Source organism: Limanda limanda, chromosome 10, assembly GCF_963576545.1.
Source record: "Limanda limanda chromosome 10, fLimLim1.1, whole genome shotgun sequence".
Taxonomy (NCBI): domain Eukaryota; kingdom Metazoa; phylum Chordata; class Actinopteri; order Pleuronectiformes; family Pleuronectidae; genus Limanda; species Limanda limanda.
Window position 1 is genome coordinate 18239139 of NC_083645.1, and position 19027 is coordinate 18258165.

The following is a 19027-nucleotide window of genomic DNA, read 5'->3' on the forward strand; positions in this document are numbered from 1 at the left end:
AACCCAGTTCAGCAGCCAGATTTATACAGAAAACAAACAAAACAAAAAATTGCCATCTAGTGGTGTAGTGCTTAAATTTAACTGTCATGGCTTCAGAAAACAGTGTCTGATGATTCACAGTAACTTGTTTTGTCCCTGATTCATTGTCACATATCTCCAGCAGTTCCAGGAGCTGGGGTCAGCTCGTCCCTGCGTCCGTCTACTTGGTGGGTAAGAAGGGAGAAAGTTCTCTATCGCTCCAGGCAGGCGTATTGTTTCTTTGCGTCTCGGTTCCTGTTTGGAGTCACATAGAAACCAAATGAAGCAACACTCCTCAGGTAAAAAGCCATTCCCACTTTATTACAAGTCAACTTGGTTTATGGGCAATTATAATGAATGAAGTGTAATTAAGTGTTTGTAGATAGTTAGTAGATGATTTTTTTTGAACCATTTATTATTGATTAGAAACATTTTGGGGTTGTCAGGTTGTGAAAAACATCTTTCGCTGGTAGTTTTGATTTCTGCTTCTATCTAATGCATCTATATATTCTCATTTGTTTCTCACCTTTTAGAATCCAATTGAAGCTAAAGTTTACAATGTTAACTATTAAATGCTCAAATGTGTGTTTTAACAGCCTGGCAAACCCAAATATGTTTTTATTGATGATGTAATAGATCAATTTAGTTATCCCTTGATTAAGCCGTGAGTTGTTAAATTAGAACTAAACCACAAACAATTACCTCAATTAATCACCATCTTAAAAATATGTGAGTGACATTCAGATTCATGGAGAGTAATGGACTTTGAATAGAACAGATAGGAACTCATTTAAATCTTGATTGATAAAATCCCAATGTAAAGTCCAGTCTCGAGTCATTGTTGTCAATACGTCCATTAGTCTGTTAATATGTTAGTGGATCAACAGAAAGTTAGTCTGCAGCTATTTTCATAATCATGAAATCACTTCAGTCATTTCCCTAGAAAAAGGGAAAAACATTCCTTTGTTCCAGATTAGAATTTCTGTCTTTTATTTGAAATGACAGTGAACTGAAAATAATTTGGACATCCGAAAATACCGATAAACATTATTTTCGACTTGATGATTAGCTGATTGATCATGAAAATAATCTGCAGATTCGTGAAAACAGTCATTAGTTGCATTATCTAAACTACTGTACCTCTCCTTGGACACAACACGTGTGTTTTCCTGACAGAAACAGTGGAGTGGGTGAGTCAGTGTGTTCACTTTCATGGGACATTTTACACAAATGTGTCACAGCTAACATCAGCTCGTCTTACCTCCGACAGATGAAGAGTCCCGTCATTATCAGAAAGGATAAAACATCCACTACGATCCAGGCGATTGTGTATGTGCGATATTCCTGAGACACAGAAACAAGACCTGTAAGCTCCAAAGGAAATGCTTGATTGGTATTTTTTGCGTATTAATTGATAGTGAAATGAACGTATTGCTCACCATGACCCAGTCAGGTCCGTCCATTTCTTTTAGGAGGTGGCAGGAGTTGGTGGTGACGGAGCTTGCCCCTGCACACCACAGCAGAGAGAAGAGCCATCGCTCATTCACCACCCACAGGTTCACGGTGACGTTCTCCGCCCGCAGTTCACTGACAGATACAGACACAGAGTTTGAACAAGAAAACAAACCTTTATATAGATTATACTTTAGGTTAAAGAAGAGAGAAATGGTATAAACAAATCGGCTATACATAATTAATATAATATATGTACACAAGTATATATCTGAATAGTTATGTATTTGCATATGTGTATGTAATGTATGTTTTAGTAATGTCTTCTCTTATTAATCTGTATTAAATCATTCTTGCATTTGTTGAATAAAATGCAAATCATTCAACAACTATATTTTTTCTTACTGCAAAGATTGATAGACGATTATAAAAAACTTTTTGAAAACATGTTACAACATGTGTCATTCCATTCTATTTCTTTGTTATGCCTCCTCTGCTCGTCAGTTTAACATCACTCCACGGTGGAGATATTCCTTAAATCACATTCCATTTCCCTGGAGGCTGTAAGCGGTGCATCTTTATTCAGTGAAAGTACAGTGTCTCAGCATGCTTCACACACACACACGCGCGCGCACACACACACTTACACACGTTTAATTAAACACTGGTGCGTACGTGCCCCTGGCACCAGTACATTGTAACATTGGTGTATATTGTTTAATTATATATACAAAAAATGTTTTACCTGATTCTTTTTGTACTCAAATTGCTGTATTTCATATTCAGGTGGTTTCCTCCTTTTTCTTCCATGTCAGTTTCATTGTTATAGACCTGGATGAAACCTGGAGCTTTCGAGATCACATCCTCTCTTTTAGCAGGAGGAAGCCAGAGGATCTATAAAAAACTAGAATTACCGCTCTGTGGTTGTATTGCTCCACCAACCAGTGAAGTTTTAGAATACAAGCATTTATTTCCACACTTATATAAGGTCACTCTGACCTTTGACCCAGAAATCCAATCAGTTCATCTTTAAGTCAAAGTGATCACTTCTCACATTTAAAGTCTAAAGCTATAGACTTTAAATGCGGCACAGAGGCATATAAAGGAAAATACGACACTGACAAAACCCAACACATACCAGGCGTGGGTCGATGCCAGAATCCAGGATGGTGCTGACTGTGTGGTTGGTGTCATTTTCCTGGTTGGGACTGTAAAGGTCAAACATCACTGAGATGTTGTGCTGCTGGGCGAGATCGAGCAGCTCACGTAAAGAGGGTACAGTCTGATTCCCAGCAGATTTCCTCTCGTCCTCTTTGAGCTGGGACACCGAAAGGAAAGGATCTGTCTGGAGAGTCAAGTGATACGCACTGTAACTACAGCATTCTGAATGATGATAATGTGCCAGTGTGAGGACGAGCAGGTACCAAAGCAGAGCCCTCACCTTCAGGAACCATTCGCCTGCGTTCAGGGTCTGCAGCTCCTCCCACGTTATGTTGTAACTGGAGCTGGAGAGTTTGTCCGGTAACTTCTCCTTCACGTTCGTCGTCCTCACCAGAAACTGGGAGAGGTTGTCGTGCATCAAGAAGGGAATATTGTCTTTACTAGAATAGAGAAACAGTGAAGTCGTATTAAATATTTTATGACCCTATTGACCTACTTCAGGTGGTAGCCGGTTTAGTCTGCTACCGTGAGCACTGTGTAGAAGTCACGAGTTCTTAAAGGAGACATATCATGCTCATATTCAGCTTCATAATGTTTCTCTAATGTTCGTGAAACACATCACTTTGTTCTTACTGTCCATTGCTGCAGCTCCCATCTCTTTAAGGCCTCTCTCCAAGTTAAAGTACAGTCTGCTCTGATTGGTCAATTGGCTACATCCATATTACTAAACTAAAACACTATCTGTTCATCCAAGCGTTAGCTCTGGATCAGTTTAAAGCCCTGTTCATATTAATACAACTTAAAAAATATCACATGACCACATCGGCGCTTGTGTTTGAGTATCCACGTTGCGTTCTACACTTGTAGCCGAGGCTAATGCTGGTTGTTTCCTTTCAGAAGAGAGTCATGTGATAGATGCCCGACGAATCAGCGAAGGCCACGTTGTGTCCGAAAAGACCCAATCAGCAAGCGGTTGTGATTTTGTACGTCATAGTTTCCAAACATCCCCGTCCAGACTAAAGCGTTGCCGCAGAGTTTTCAAACTAAAACGTGGTCAGCTAACTTTTAGCGGCTCACAAACTCCGGAGTAGTATCGATGCCAGGTGTATCTGTAGCACAGTTGATGTGTTTTCAAACAAAAAAACGTAGTAATGTCGATTTAGCGTCAGGGGGAGAGGAGCTCCCTTTGCTGCAGACTTGGTTTTTGGTTGGTTGGTTTTTCTTACTTATTCACATTAAAGGAAAGAAATTCAGAGAAAGCACAATATGTCTCCTTTAAAAAATCAAACCACTAAATAGCCTTTCAAATATGAGTCCAGCATACCTGATCTGCACGTCGGTCTCAAAGGCCGTCACGCCGCATGCGATGCTGCTGTTGAAGGACATCATGGTGTTCTCCGGAGCCAGCTGAGCACAGGGAGGACAGATGGGTGAGAAACGCTCATGTGCTTAAACTCCCGAACTGCCCTGAAGCTGTGTTAAATTGGGCTTAATGGTGACCCAGGAGCAGAGCACACTAACAAGGACAGAGCAGCACATGGGGCCCTCACACGAGAGGGCATTTGTTCACACCTGAGCCAGAAGTCCAGTGTTTTCTGTCGTGTCAAAGTCATTGAACACGTTATATCAGTGAACAGACGCGATATATACTGTAAATGATGCAAGACAGTGTCGAACTACAACCCTTTGACCAAATAAACGGCACGATCACAAGACCTCAACCTTGACAGCTCAACATTTGCAGAGATGCACTGTGTGGATCTTCAGGGCAGGAAACAGGATGCTCACCATCGGGGCGCCTCGGTGGCCGATGAGCTCAGGTTTGTCAGGCAGTCCACTCCGCAGACAGGGAGACTGGATGAGCAGGGGACACAGGAAGATGGCAGCTGACACCACAGCAAAGGCCGATGCGATGACGGCTCTAGATCCCGCTGAGACAAGAAGACAAATAATAAGAGGATCCACTGTAGCTGTTTATTCTGCTGTGAGTTTGAACAGAGTCCTGTTTAGTAATCCCCTGAGGAAACACCAGCATGTACACCGTGGGAGTCTCCTAAATATAAAAACCTTCCACACACTTGTTTCTTTTCGTGCACCTTTTCCATCTGTATTCAGTCACATATTATAATGAGCATATTTTTATACATTAATTTAATGAACATGCCAATTACATGGGCCTATTAAGGTTCTTTCTTTCAACTATTCTGTGATTTATTAGCTGACGTTCATGAGAAACCTAAGTGTGATGAAGATGATTGAGGGTGTTACTCATTCTCCATAAATTAAGGCGTTTGACGAAAGCTTCTCTGATACCAATCTCTGCCGGTTTTCTCTTCAAGTTCTTACTTGCATTTATCCCACCTCCAATAGTCGTAAAATCACTCCCTTATGAAATTGTGAGGGAAAAGTCTTTAGGCCATGGCCATGTTAGTGATCAACATATCATTGCAATAAATTTTGCATAATACAAGGCAAAGAATTATAGAATGTCCAGTTTAGGTTGGCCCAAGCCCCCACATGACCCTCTGGAGGATAAGCCATGTAGATAATCGTTGGATGAATTGATGAATCCTTTATTTTCTATTTATTGTATCTTTATTCACTCATCCGTCCACTTAGTGTTATTGTGATTTCCAGTCTGGGATTAAGACAGATCATGTTAATCCTGTTGCAGCTGTTTCCCGCAGTCAAAGCCCAATGAACCTCATTTTCACAGTTGACCAATTCAGGTCTTTTGCAAAGCAGTGATATCGATGTTTGGAAAACTGCTGTTGTCTAATTTGCGTGTGAGTCACGTGATTGTCTACTCTTACATGATTTCTGCCACATACCGGTTTCGGCATCGTAGAAGCACCGGAAGACAAGAGGACTCAGCAGCGTCAACGCTCCGACAGCACCAAACTGCAAGAAAGGACCTGCGGCCTGTCAAAACACACAGAGGACACAAACAAGTCAAAATACACTCATTACCATTAACACACACGGCCCTCAGTGCTCGACAAGACATCCTGACTCTACCTGGAGTGAGAGAGGAACAGTTGGCCATTCTTGTTTCCACTCAAGGCTAATTCCTACGACCCCGAAAACGATGAATATCACACCAAAGAATATGAAGATCTGTGCAGAGAAGAAGCAAAAAGGAGATAATGCAAAAGTCTGATCAATAAAAGTAAAGCATATGGACTATAGGAAACGAGATAGAAGGGTACACGTTTAAATACCTTGTGCAGCCAGTGTAAGTCGAGTTGTTCTCTTATGGCGACTTGGAACAATGCAAAGAGCTGAAATGAATAGTGTCATTTAGGGAACATGAAACTACTGCAACAATGCCTGTTTGTAATGTGGCTTAAATATTATGTCATCATGGTATGAAGCTAAGCTAAACAATGCTTAACACATTTTTTACCCCTCAAGCTACTATTGTTAACATAAAAACTAATCACCCTGGAATCCTCCTATATTCTCACCAGCAGCAGGACGCAGTAGCTGGTTATCACTGCAGATACGATGATCAGCACCATGAACCAGTTCACCCACCGCTTCAGTTTGTCGAAGCCCTGCCTGGTGGAACAATAGAGGGCAACACAAGGTTAGCAGAATAGAGGTCACCAATAAAGAAAAGAAAAGAGAGGATTCTGGGCTTTTGTGTCGGATTCAATGTGGATATTGTGTGTGTGCGTGTGTGTGCGTGTGTGTGTGTGTGTGTGTGTGTGTGTGTGTGTGTGTGTGTTCATGTTTGCGCTCACTCACCAGTTAACATCGTCTCGGTCATTAAAAGCAACCAGACAAATGTACATCCAGCAGAGAGAGAGCAGGGAGGCCAACGTGACGACCGAGAACCAGCAGCATGCGTGCTAAAATAAAACAGGTGGAGTGATAGTCCACAATAATGAATTTATTATTGAGAAAAATGTTGCAGTGTATGTGTGTGTGTGTGCGTGTGTAGGGAGGGAATTTTATCAGAGAGGACAATGGGACGATTCCGACATTTCATCTGTGGTTTTCCACCTCTGTGCCCTGATGGCCAAACACAAACAGGTCCTTCGTGCTCTTTCACAATCACCAGCTCACCTCCAGTTTCCAGCAGGTTTTTTTGTGCAGAAATGACAGACTGCATCGCAATCCTCCGCCCTCTTATAATCTTTTTCCCCACAACGAGCCTGTTAGGACCTGCGGGTTTACTTCATTGTCTTGGCACAAACATGCATATTCAAGGCATCAATCATGACTCTGTTTACCGTGTTTTTCATTTCCTGAAAGCACGTGAATAGCCTTCTCCAAAGAAAGGATTCAACTTTCATTTTAGAGGCATTTGAAGTAAGGCCTTGGTAAGTCGGTAGAACGGTTCATGGGCGATATTTTATATTTCTAAATTCCGTCCAGAGGAATGTTGATCCCTGATTACAGGGATTTCTGAAGGTTCAAGGCTCAGTGGAAGTACTGAAAACTGAAACGGATGCAGATTGTTCAATAAACATCACACATTCAGTACAGCACAAACCAGTTCTCCAGAAAATTAGGACGTCAAAGACTTGTCTGAACTCTTTAAAGCTCATAACCTCTGCCTATTTGCATTTCCACACCTGTACCTTTGTTTGGTGTTTGGTGGGTTCGTTTTTCTGTCGGCAGGATTGCGCAAAAACTGCTCAACTGATTCCCATGAAACTCGTTGAGAAGATGGGATATGAGCCAAGAAAGAGGAGTTGGCATGAACCTAGACAAAGAGGTGAACAGAGGATTTTGTATCCACTTTCTTTAAAGTTGCGAGATTTTTGGACATTTTAACCAGGAAATATAAAAAAAATGATCTTGATTAAAAAAGCTATTTAGTGCAGAACCAAATTAAAATCCGGATCAAGCGAACTTAAATGTGCCTTTCATGAGGAGACTGCTGGGCCTTGGTGGAGATATGCGCTCCACTGTCATTTTTGTTTTAGAATATATTTCTATACTTTATACATAATACTGTGGCTAGAAATACTCACTTTTCTCTTGTTTTCACTCGGTTCCCTCCAGTGGCAGCTATACAAGCCCCTGCTGCAAACTCTGCAACAGCTATTCTCTTGAGACATCACCTCTCCTCCTCATTCACAGTGTAGAAACTGCAGATCCTCGTCTGTGCAGCGTGGAAACCTGATACACGCAGCCTGAAGATGGATGGAGGGGGCGCCTCCTCTGTATACCCAGCACTGGCCGGATTTCATTCACCTCTCTCAACCTAAGGAACATAGGAGGGAGGAAAAAAGGCGACCGTGACTGAAAGCAAATGAGGGAGGAGGGTGGTAGAGGAGCTTCTTTGGGTATTGAGGCGGACCCTGCTCAATGGCCTCCTCAGTATAGAGCCTGTGTGCAAAGGGGGTATAGCCACTGGAAGCACTTACAATGGCTAGCAGCATGGGGTATTGAGAGAAGTGCACAGAGCGGCCTGAGAATGAAGTCACACTGTTCAAGCCCCTGCAGCACAAACAGCCACAGTGACAGGCACATCCATGTACAGGGAGGGGGGGGGGGGAGTAAACTGAGTGTAAGTAACAAACAGTTGATACATCAGCAGAGTGAGCAACAAGCTCTGGACGCAGCTGACGACCAGAGCTTCCGAGGATTTAGGTTTAAACTTCCATCCCGAGGTGTAGCATCTTTAGCAGGATTTTAGTAAACATGTTGGGGCAGATTTTACAGGCAAACCTGCATCGGTAACCGGTTACATACAGAAAGGATTGGGGTCTTCGTTATATCCCCGACACCCTGGTTTCATATTCTGGCCCCCAGGTCAATGAGGTCATCCTGGTCATCTCCACCACTACCCCCCCGGTCCTTCTTTCTCATCTTTAAACAAAAAGAGGCCGAGCTCTCTCTCTGTCGGTTGCTTCCCCCGAGCTCGGGAACAATCTCCAGTTCCACACAAGGTTTTTCCCCACGATCAATAATATAAAATCTCATTTAATTTAACTTCACTAACTTTTTAATATTGACCTGAATTATGATTTGCATTATGATTCTGCTGTCTGTCATAATTTTATCTTATTCAATACCTCAATCAAGGAGGTTATGTTTTCACCCCATGTCCTTTTGTTTGTTGGTTGGTTTAGGAATTATTACTATTTGGGAATAATTCATAGATCTTGATGTAATTAAATCAGGCATATTTAGGAAACTGATATCTATGAGTGTGTAAAATTTGGTGCAGCTTGAGTGAATTCAAGGAGACTGTTGACGAAGGTATGTGCTCCACTCAGTGCTTTTGAATTTCGTACACAGGTTTTGATTCTGTCAATGCACTTCTTGTCGGTTATTTTAATCCATTCTTTCCGTCATTTCACAATTGACGATAGATTTTATCTCCTGTGGTTTTTGTACGTGCTATGTAATTAACCTGACTCAGTTTGAGAGATGTGCCAGGTTTCGGTCCCCTCATACAGAAAGGCCATGGGAAAATAACACGTTTGTCCCCCGCACATTGAGCAATAGCAGGTTTCTGCTGGGAAAATGCTGTAAACAAGTAAGTGAATCTTGTTTTACCTGATTTGACTTGGGGTTTTGCCAGTTTTCACCTTGCCTGAGTGGTTTCTTTTTGCAGAGGAGGAATCGGAGGGATAAGCCGGTTGAGGTTAAGGTCAAAGTTTTGAATAGATGGTTGAGTTAAGCTATAACAATGATCCCCGCACATTAAGTAACTTGTTTCTCAAACAGCATTGGAAAACCATCATGTTTGAAGAGATCAGTACGACACTTGGCTTTGTGCTGCATGACGAATGACGATCTTAATAACGGTCGAAAGATGACAAAAGAAGGTGAAGTAGGAAGATCTCCATTACAAGAACAGTTGATACACTACTTTATGGTTGGACGCCAACAACAGTGCTCTATACATAACTCATCATCTAATGATACACTTAACGGATCCATCAATATATGATTTCACTGGCTAACCGCAAATGAAGACACCTTGTTAATTTATGTCACTTAATGATGTTTAGCACAGTGTGAACTCTTACTTGTCTATTACTCTTATTAAAACAGATGAGGGATAAATGATCCAATCACTTTTAAAAGGTTGATGTTCACGCAGAAAGAAACTGAAGGAGTAAAAAACAGAAAAGGTTTCAGTATTGTTTCTGCTTTTCACATCTAGAATTGAAAACTTCTTTTGAGGAGAGCACGTTTAAACACCACAGCAACACCAAGAGCACTTTATAACCAAACTCAGCCTGTTCTCAGTCTGTGCAATTAGCACATATGTTTAATAAGATAATACATTATAATGAATTCCACACAACACATTTAGATTTAACATGTAAGTCAAAATGTTTAAGCAATAAATGTCCACAACTATAGGAAACAATTATCTGTTCTTTCTAAACTTCTATCAGACTAATTAACACAATTGACTGACCAGAAACGAGCGGCTTGTTAAGTTTTTCACTCACACAGTTTGTTGGTAGGAGCCTCAGTAGTTCCTCCTGCACTCACACTCTGTCAGTCAGTGTGTGCTGCTGCCTGTGCTCCTGCATCCTCTGCTCTCTGGCTCCGTGCACGGACTGTGAATGCCTCCATATGAATGGCCTCAGGGGCTGAGGGGGTGTAGCCCAATCCCATGCCGTGGATCCAGCAGGTTCAGCTCAGGTAGACTGAAGTTCGTAGCCTGGTTTATAAACCTAAACCTAGCAGCACTAGCAAGAAGACTCTTGCTCAAATATCAGAAAGAGTCTTCTCTCATATGATTTAAAACTGTCTTTAAATGATCAAAGTGAGGACGTGAGTAGATTTAAACGAGGTAAACACATATTTTTGTTTTAAAATGTGTCCAAATAAAGCCATGAGATTTGTCTTCATGTGTAATAAGATTGTTTATAAGACAAGGAAATACATTTCAAAAAATGCCATCCTTTTCTTTTCTTTTAAACTTCCTCCTGACTGTAAAATGTTAGTTTCGTTTTAAGTTTTTTCATTGCACCCGCCTGTTTATCTAGTTTTGTTCTCCGATGGTATCAACAGTGATCTTAAATAAGGGATCACTGTAAATATTTTTTTTTTCCTTCTCTCTTGTCGAGGGTTAAGAGCAGACAATGTCACCCTTTGTAAAATCCTATGAGGCAAACTGTGATGTGAGTTTAGGATACAAAAATAAATGTGACTGGTTGATAATATCACAGGGATCTTCACGTCTGATTCACTTTTATCAACCTACTTAGAAAATGAGCACTTGGACAAAGATCGGTGTGATAAGAACTAACTACAATTACAGAAACAGAAAAAAATATTGGATGTGTACTTTGAGTATTTTTGGTTTGGTCCGTGTCCCATTACCTAACATGGAGGAGACAGGATTTATGACCTATACTGCAGCCAGCCACCAGAGGCAATAGAGACACTTTGGCTTTACTTTTGGGAAGCAATCATGTCATCCAATCTTTATATACAGTCTATGATCTGCACCTTTAAGATCATAGACTGCCAGGGACAACAGACAATAATAAATGTGGACAATATGTAGCATTAAGGAATCAGGCTCATATCAAGTCCCTGTGAATAAAGTTTTTTTTGTAGAGGAATTCATGGATATATTTAGCTGCACAAATGAACTTAAAGTTGACATGACTCCAGTCGTCAGATGAAATTGGAAATAAATGTTTAAATGAGCGAATGTTGCGAACCAGGTTAATTCAGTACCAAAATTAGGAACAAATATGTATCATAGATTGGTTATGAGGAGATAGTAATGAAATGTGTCACAGGTGAACATTCAGTATTTAATGTTATATCAAGCAGATTAATCATTTATTATATGACCACAATCAACGAGTCAGCTGCAGAAACTAATCCAAAGACGTCTGGGGTTCAAATGTAGTGTGAGATTCCTGCTATGCACAGGAACTTTGTAGAATCTTCTCATTAGCTCTGACGTGGGTTTGTAACCGGTTAAAGCTTGTGTGCACTGGTCCTGCTTTACCTGAGATGGGTGTGGACCTGGAGGCAGCGTAATTATTGCTTCATGCAGTGTCCATGTTAGAGGGAATATAGCCTGAAGAAAATCAGTCTGCTTAAGTTAACAAAATAATTTGAGCACTAAGTGATGGAAAGAAAACGATTAGAGATGAAAAGAAGAAAGGTGCACATGTTTGGCCTCCAGTGTTTAGATAAAAGAACTATTGAAACTGAAAAACACCGAATTGTAAAAGAATAACAAGGGGAGCTGATAAAAAGACTATATTAACTATATCTATATCATGTTATGATGTTTACACGTACTGAGTCTGAATCAGGGATCAAATGTGTAACCAGAGCTGAATGCAACATGTGTTCAGTCTCTGAGATGGTTTTTTGAGGGGAACTTGAGAACTTAGCTGGTGTGAGCACTTCAAGTTGAGGCAGGAGAAATTCCACTATGCCATCATTACATTTTTGTTTCCAACTATTGGATAAATACGAAGGAGCATGGAGACAGCGAACAAAACGGGCCTGTCAGACATGCTGGGAAATGGAAAGATTATGAAAAACAAGTTTCAGTTGGACAGGGGATCCGACAGGAGATATGGGAGTGCATGATGAAAAAAGACAAAGCATAGGATCGCTTCCTACCTGTCTGGGTGAGGAGCGGCACGGTAACAAAAACAATTAAAACCAAAGTTGTAAATTGTAAATCTACGAACACTTTTCACTGGAGGATCCCAGTTACCCGCTATAAATTTAGATCATTTGATGGTATTTGACTTATTGCAAAGCTAATGAAGATATGATTGGTTGAACAGATGAGATCAAGCAAAAAGAGAGTACTGACATATTGTGTCTATGTCAACACAAGTGGTGTCACGGTTAGGATGGAGAGATGGACCCAGATGCAGAGATAGTTAAATAAAAGGGTAATTTAATAAAAGAAGTTCTTTAACTAACAAACAAAACCTAAACACTAACACTAAACAGGTAACAAACAAAACAAAAGGAGTAGCAAACTGGAAAGACAACAGGAGGAACAAAACACAAGTAAGCTCACACTAAGTTCAGGAGACCAGGACAGCAACCAGAAACACCGCAGGAAAAACAGGACAGACAACACCGCAGGAAAAACAGACAATCCGACAGAGGACAAAGGGAAGACAGAGGCTTAAATACACAGGGAAGGCAGGGGCAATTGAACACAGGTGAAACACATGAGGGCAGAGCTGACAATCACAGACAGGAAGTGAAGACGGAAACAACACACAAGGAACACAGACTACAAAATAAAACAGGAAACAGAAACAGGGTGTGCAAACATGAAAACAACTAGAACACACACACAACAGAGACTTACTAAACAAACTATGAAACAGTCTTGACCTGACAAATACAACCCAACTAGCCAGACTGTTTGCCAGACTGTTACAAGTGGTAAGACCGGTAGAACCAGCTCCCAACAGGATGTAAACAGTCACACACACACACACAGTAGAATACACAACATGACGATTACAAGGGTTAATGTTTGGTACCCAGTAATATCCTCAAACAGGTATTAACGGATGCTGTGGTTCAATGTAGTTGATTTTGTATGAGTTAGTATTTAATCAAATAAAGATAAGATACATTTTAAAGTATTGCAGCAGCCAAGGCACTGAATACATACAGGTACAAAGAGAACAGAATAAAACAATATTCAGAAAATTAGAGCAGAATCAAAAAATTAGACCAGAATTTTTTTTCTCAAGCAAGGCAATACACTTCTGTACAAATATTTTTTATTATATATATATATATGTATTATATTCTACAAGATCCTTTCTGTGCAGATGAAAACAGTAAAATTATGTCCATAGCTATAGTTTGAGTTGTAACACAATATAACAGTAATAAAAGCTATATAACAGTTATATATACAAGTAATAACAGCTAAATAACAGATATGTATAATAGTGATATCAGCTAAATAACAGTAATAAAAGCTATATACCAGTAATAACAGTTATATATAATAGTAATAACAGTAATAACAGGTATGTATAATAGTAATAACAGCTATTCTATACCTCTTATTTATTTACATCTTTATACACCTTATTATATACCCATGGTCTGTACACGGCAGGTGTAAATCCCCCTCCGGGACAGCAGAGGGCAACGATGCCAGGTGTTGATCAGTGTTAGTTACAGAGGAAGTGATCGTTGCTAACCGTGTCAGAGAAACACTGCGGTGAGTTTATTTGTTATTTAATGGGGGCCACTCTGTATTTTCCATCCACAAAACTCGTAGTATCTTCTTCATCAGAGCTCGGTTCCCTCGAGTAGTGAAAACGAGTTTAAATGAGCTGTAAATGAAGCGAAGTTAGCTCGTTTCCAAGTTAGCTAGCATGCTAACCAGCGTTAGCTTGCAGCGTCTTGTTTGTGTGTTATTGCAGCGAAATTATCCACCTTCCACTTTCTGTTTAATTTCTATCTCATTATCTAAATGTTCGTAGTTATATTCACAGTGACGTCACTGTGTGCAAGTGGAGAATGTGATACAGTGTTATAACAACCGGTGTGTGTTGTCCTCTTCAGGCTAAAACCTAACTTTATATACATTAATTCACAATAAGAGTCATTAAGATAACTGCTACCTGTGTTTTGTAAATATCAAGCAGTGCATTAAATGTGAGGGAGCACGTTGTCATAACTTCTCTCTCTTTAGGTGTTCCCAGAAACAATGGATCAGAAAATCCCTTATGACGACTACCAGCTCCCAGTGGTCTTCCTGCCTTCTTATGAGAACCCACCAGCTTGGATTCCTCCACAGGACGTACGTCACAGGCTTTACACTGCAACCACTTTTATTGTCAGTGTTTTAATGTTCTCGGAGAGCTGATGTTGTCTAGATCTCATGTGTCAATGCAATCAACATTGGAAACACACGTCATGGAGTTTCAGATCAAAACTGGTCACAGCATCGACCTTAAAAGGATGAGTCGTTCACCAGGAGTCAGTGGACATTGGGGGTGGGGGATCTCTAGGCACCTCACGATTTGTTTCACTTCAGAGGGCTACAATTCGGTTATCGCTGCATCTGTGACTAGAGGTGTGCATCTTCACTAGCCTCTGCTTTGTGCGTTAAAAGTATTTTAGACTGTTATTGTTATTACAACTGTGCTATGATTTACAAAATAAGGTTTTCAATTCAAAAATCAGTCAACAACAGTGGCCATTGCCTTCCAGATGGATTTGACATTCAGTCAGTTTAAACTTATGTGCAGTATCATAAACCATAACTGGATCAGGGTGGCCCTGTCATTCACACAAACTGATCCTTCTGGGGACTTTAACCCTGATCTCCTGGATGTGTTCACTTCTTGTGTTGTTTTTTTGATAAAAGTTCCTTATAAACTCTGAAGCAAATCAACAAACACAAAGTAATCATCAGTACTGTTCAGGTGCTAATAACTTCTGATTAGTGTTTGTGTTTATTGTTAAAGTGTGAAGTGAATATGAATGGATTATTTCTGTTTCGGAATCGATGCAGAATCGTCCACGTCCCCACCTTTAGTGTAGACAGCCAAAGACAGATCATAGAACAATTGTATCAGATAGCAAATTTGTAAATGTAACGGTAATTTTTCAACATTCCCTTTGTCCTTTTCCTTCATCCTCCCTTCACCTGTGCCTGCCATTTCCTGTCACCTGTGCCCCTACTTATACCGCCCTGTGCATCTAATGACTGCCACCAAGTGTCCAAACTAATGCTGCACATTATTGAATTAATATAATATGACATGCTATCAATAAACATAAATGTCTCCTTCAGTGAAGACGACACAGTGTAGTTGAATTTGTTTTTGTTCTTATTAAACAATTTACTTTTTAAAATATTCTCCCAGGAAACTTCTCTGCTGCTCAATTTCAGTTACAAATGTTACCCTGAGAATGTCCCCAGTCGTTTGGCTTGTGATGTCTTGCAGAACCATTTTCTGCAGGTTGTGGTCTCTTGTCAGATCCCTCTCAGTAATTCAAAGTTTTTCTCCGTTTGCAGCGTATTCATCATCCTGACTACAACAACGAGCTCACGCAGTTCTTACCTCGCACCATCGTCCTGAAGAAACCTCCGGGAGCACAGCTGGGCTTTAACATCCGGGGGGGCAAAGCATCACAGTTAGGAATCTTCATATCCAAGGTGTGTGTGTGTCGTCTTATGTTTTGTATATACTTTTACTGATTTTTATGTTGTACCTTTGACAAATTATTTGCTTTTTGAAAAATGTTTTTATGACATTTCTTTGTGTGTGTGTGTGATGGGTCGGCAGGTGGTTCCAGACTCAGATGCCCACAGAGCAGGGCTACAAGAGGGAGACCAGGTTCTCTCTGTGAACGAGGTTGATTTCCAAGACATTGAGCACTCAAGAGTAAGTCAGAAACTTATAGATTTTAATCATCACTTTGTCATAAAGTATATCACCAATCACATTTCCTGGTTGTCTCAGAGCCGTCTGAAACTGGCTGCGTTGTCAACCAAAAAATCCATTCCCCTTAAAACCGGAGAAAGCAGCATTATTCCGAATTTCATTTAGCTAATCACAATTAGAATCCTTGAATGTGCATATGATCAAAATGTAACGGGTAAAGCATTTAATCTCTCATTAAGTTTACATTGACCCCAGCAGTTGTTTATTGCATTGCATTAAGTGAATGTCTTCTTCCTCTTCAGGCCGTTGAGATTCTAAAGACTGCACGAGAAATATTGATGCGGGTTCGCTTCTTTCCTTACAGTAAGTCTCACTATAAAATCACATTAACAACATGAGGAGAATTTGCACGTAAAGCAGTGATAAATGCAATTCTGACTCTGTCACATCCCAGAAAAACATGTGTTATCAACCATCTGGGCATATTTGAATGATCAGAAATATCGCCATGGTTTTAAAATAATAGAGAGAAAAAAGGAGTATTCTCTAAACTGCAGTTGGTCTTGGTTTGTCAAGCTACCTGGTGGATTTGGTCAAAGAAGAAACTGCTGCTGTTGTTGAACCACAGCTTAGAATCAACGTGGCTCTTCACAAAATCAATCCATTTGTCTGTATCTCATCATTCTTATGAAATTTGGATAAGGGGAACTTCTCCTTCAATTTCTAATGTACAGGCAAATTACGGACAAAGGCGTAACTGTAGTGGGTGTGGCAGCTTGTAATTGTGTCAGAGAATCATTATTACTAATGTGCTTTAGTTCTTACAGAGTCACCGTGTTAAGGGAGGGGTTCTGCTTAGTACAGTGATGACGCACAGTAACAGTAGAGCAGTGATTTCCCACCCGCCCAAAAAGTCCCCGACACAAGAAGACGAGAGACAGTTAAACGGTCTAATTCCTCAACTCAGTATTTCATAGGTCACAGTCTTCTCACACTTTTGTAGTTATTATTTTAACACATACAATATGTTTAGAAATGTAAATAAATGTGTGCCAATAATGAAGATTGGACAAATAATGCAGTCAGAATTCAAAAATATTACTATGCAATTTTTATCTTAATTTACTGAGAATAAGAATGATCTTCTGGTTTATATCAATCAACAATTACATTATTTCATCATAAATACATGTAAGTTATTGAGATATTTGATTTAGATGTGAATGTTTCTCAAGCCAACATAATTAGATTTAGATTTTTTTAATAGTATCAGAAAACATCAATAGTTAAGTTTTTGTCTAGAGTAAAAATACTGAGATGAGTTAAAAGAGAATTATATTTATCCCAAAGCAAATTTATATTTTTGGATTTGATGGGAGATTTCAATCTGTTTTGAATTTCTAACTACGATTTAAGACTATAAGAATATGTGGATAACTGTGGTGTCTTCAGCAGCAATACACTGTCTGTGAGGTCGCTTAGTTGTATCATACTGGTCATGGTTTTTGTATAATGACGTGTTCAGTTTTGTAATCTTCTCGTTTGTGTTCTTTTAATAGACTACCAAAGGCAGAAGGAGAGGACTGTCCACTAGGTGGCAGCAGAGCAAGAGAAAGCGGTGGACAGACCTTCTCCTCCTCCCACGGACTCTGGCCTCCATTCTGTCTCAGCTTCACGATGACAGATGTATGACTAACCAACTCATTCAAAGTCCGTGTACGATCAACAAGGACTCAGTCTTCTCCATCAGACAGTCCAACCCTCTGATCTACTGTGACACACACACAATGATTTCTACAGCATTAGGGGGTATTTACAGGAAGTCGTATTTTTAGCTTATAGAAAAGCAGAAGACTTGTAGATATTTTCAATCATGAATTATATAATTAATACTTTTAATCGCAACTTTTAAAGACTGTAATTTAATTAATCCAAATTGCCTTTTTTAACCTTTCCCCTAAGATCATTAGAGGTTTTAGAAATATAAAACTTAAATCAAGTTCAAATTTGCACTGTAAACATTTTCATGGTTTACTCTAACATAAAGTAATCATATAACTGTACCTAATAAATAAGTAACTGAGGATTTCAGCAATATTTTGAGTACAGACAGCACAGTGTCACATGACTTTATTAGATGTAGTAGATTTTAAAATATAACAGAAAACACTGTACAACCATTTTTTATTTAACAAATATTTATAATTGTGTAGGAAATATTAAGTCGTGTAAATATATTTCAATCACTGCTATTGTGAACCCAGCATTACTTTAATACTGACAAGTATTAATATCTAATGCTTCATACATTTTAAGTTTTATACACACTGCTCCTGGGCTGAATGACGTGGTTTTTATTTGATGTATTCATTGTTTACTTGAGTTTCCAAGCTCTTGGCAATTATAACTTCTCACATGCTGTTATTGTGCTCTGTATCTTAGCATACTGCTTATTAAGCCTATCATATTGTTTCTGTGTGTGAAGATCGGGCGGACTGTAGGTTTCCAATCTGACTGAAGATTATTCCATGCAGTGATTGTTGTCACCTCTTTGGTTTAGTATGTGCTAAGTCAGTTAAATCAACAGAGACACTGTTTGGTCTACACACAGTGACAGAGAACAGTTGAAACCCTGGGGATCTTGCTGCTCTATGCTAGGATACAGTAGCTTTGAAACATTTGCAAACACTGTCTTATTCTTTTGTACATTGATTTTAATAAAGGGACTTTTAAACTAACTATTCCACTTTTATTGAGTAACAGCGCCCTCTGCAGCAGTTTCCTTACTGAGTATCAAAGAGAAACTCAGGTCTTTATGAACCCATCTACAGTTTCTAAATTACATCTTTCTGGAAATTTAAGCTGCAACCATTGGTCAGTTCCACTTTCCATAGGAGGTTGTAACAGCTCAGCAAAGTTACACTGGGCAAGAAGTGGGAATTAAAGCATCATCATTCTCTATTTTCCAAGTCATCGTTGCATCACACACAATTTGAAAATGTAGGTTGAAGGTCAAAAGTGGCAGAATGTTGCTTGAAATTTCCCACAGA

At 39.7% G+C, this 19027-nt stretch overlaps 2 protein-coding genes across 2 annotated transcripts; one reads left to right on the top strand and one right to left on the bottom strand.

Annotated features, from left to right (window-relative positions):
• Positions 1–199: 199 nt before the first annotated feature.
• Positions 200–7703, bottom strand: gdpd2 (glycerophosphodiester phosphodiesterase domain containing 2). Its single transcript, XM_061079186.1, is given in 15 exon segments — positions 200–273; positions 1159–1187; positions 1280–1362; positions 1458–1605; positions 2216–2364; positions 2609–2815; positions 2912–3071; positions 3956–4104; positions 4420–4562; positions 5463–5553; positions 5650–5748; positions 5853–5912; positions 6099–6192; positions 6382–6485; positions 7617–7703. Coding segments are annotated over 15 exon segments (1677 nt in total).
• A 6043-nt stretch (positions 7704–13746) lies between these two features.
• On the top strand, positions 13747–18715 carry pdzd11 (PDZ domain containing 11). Its single transcript, XM_061079415.1, has 6 exons — positions 13747–13798; positions 14276–14383; positions 15608–15748; positions 15879–15977; positions 16280–16340; positions 17537–18715. Exons 2-6 carry the CDS (start codon positions 14291–14293, stop codon positions 17569–17571), a joined length of 429 nt encoding a protein of 142 aa, XP_060935398.1. The 5' UTR covers positions 13747–13798; positions 14276–14290; the 3' UTR covers positions 17572–18715.
• Positions 18716–19027: the final 312 nt, after the last annotated feature.

Bases quoted from the DNA above. Each gene is read 5' to 3' on its own strand.
- pdzd11 (XM_061079415.1), top strand. From the start codon at position 14,291: ATGGATCAGAAAATCCCTTATGACGACTACCAGCTCCCAGTGGTCTTC. The intron at 14,384-15,607 runs GTACGTCACAGG...CTCCGTTTGCAG, and splicing joins CTTGGATTCCTCCACAGGAC to CGTATTCATCATCCTGACTA. The intron at 15,749-15,878 runs GTGTGTGTGTGT...ATGGGTCGGCAG, and splicing joins TAGGAATCTTCATATCCAAG to GTGGTTCCAGACTCAGATGC.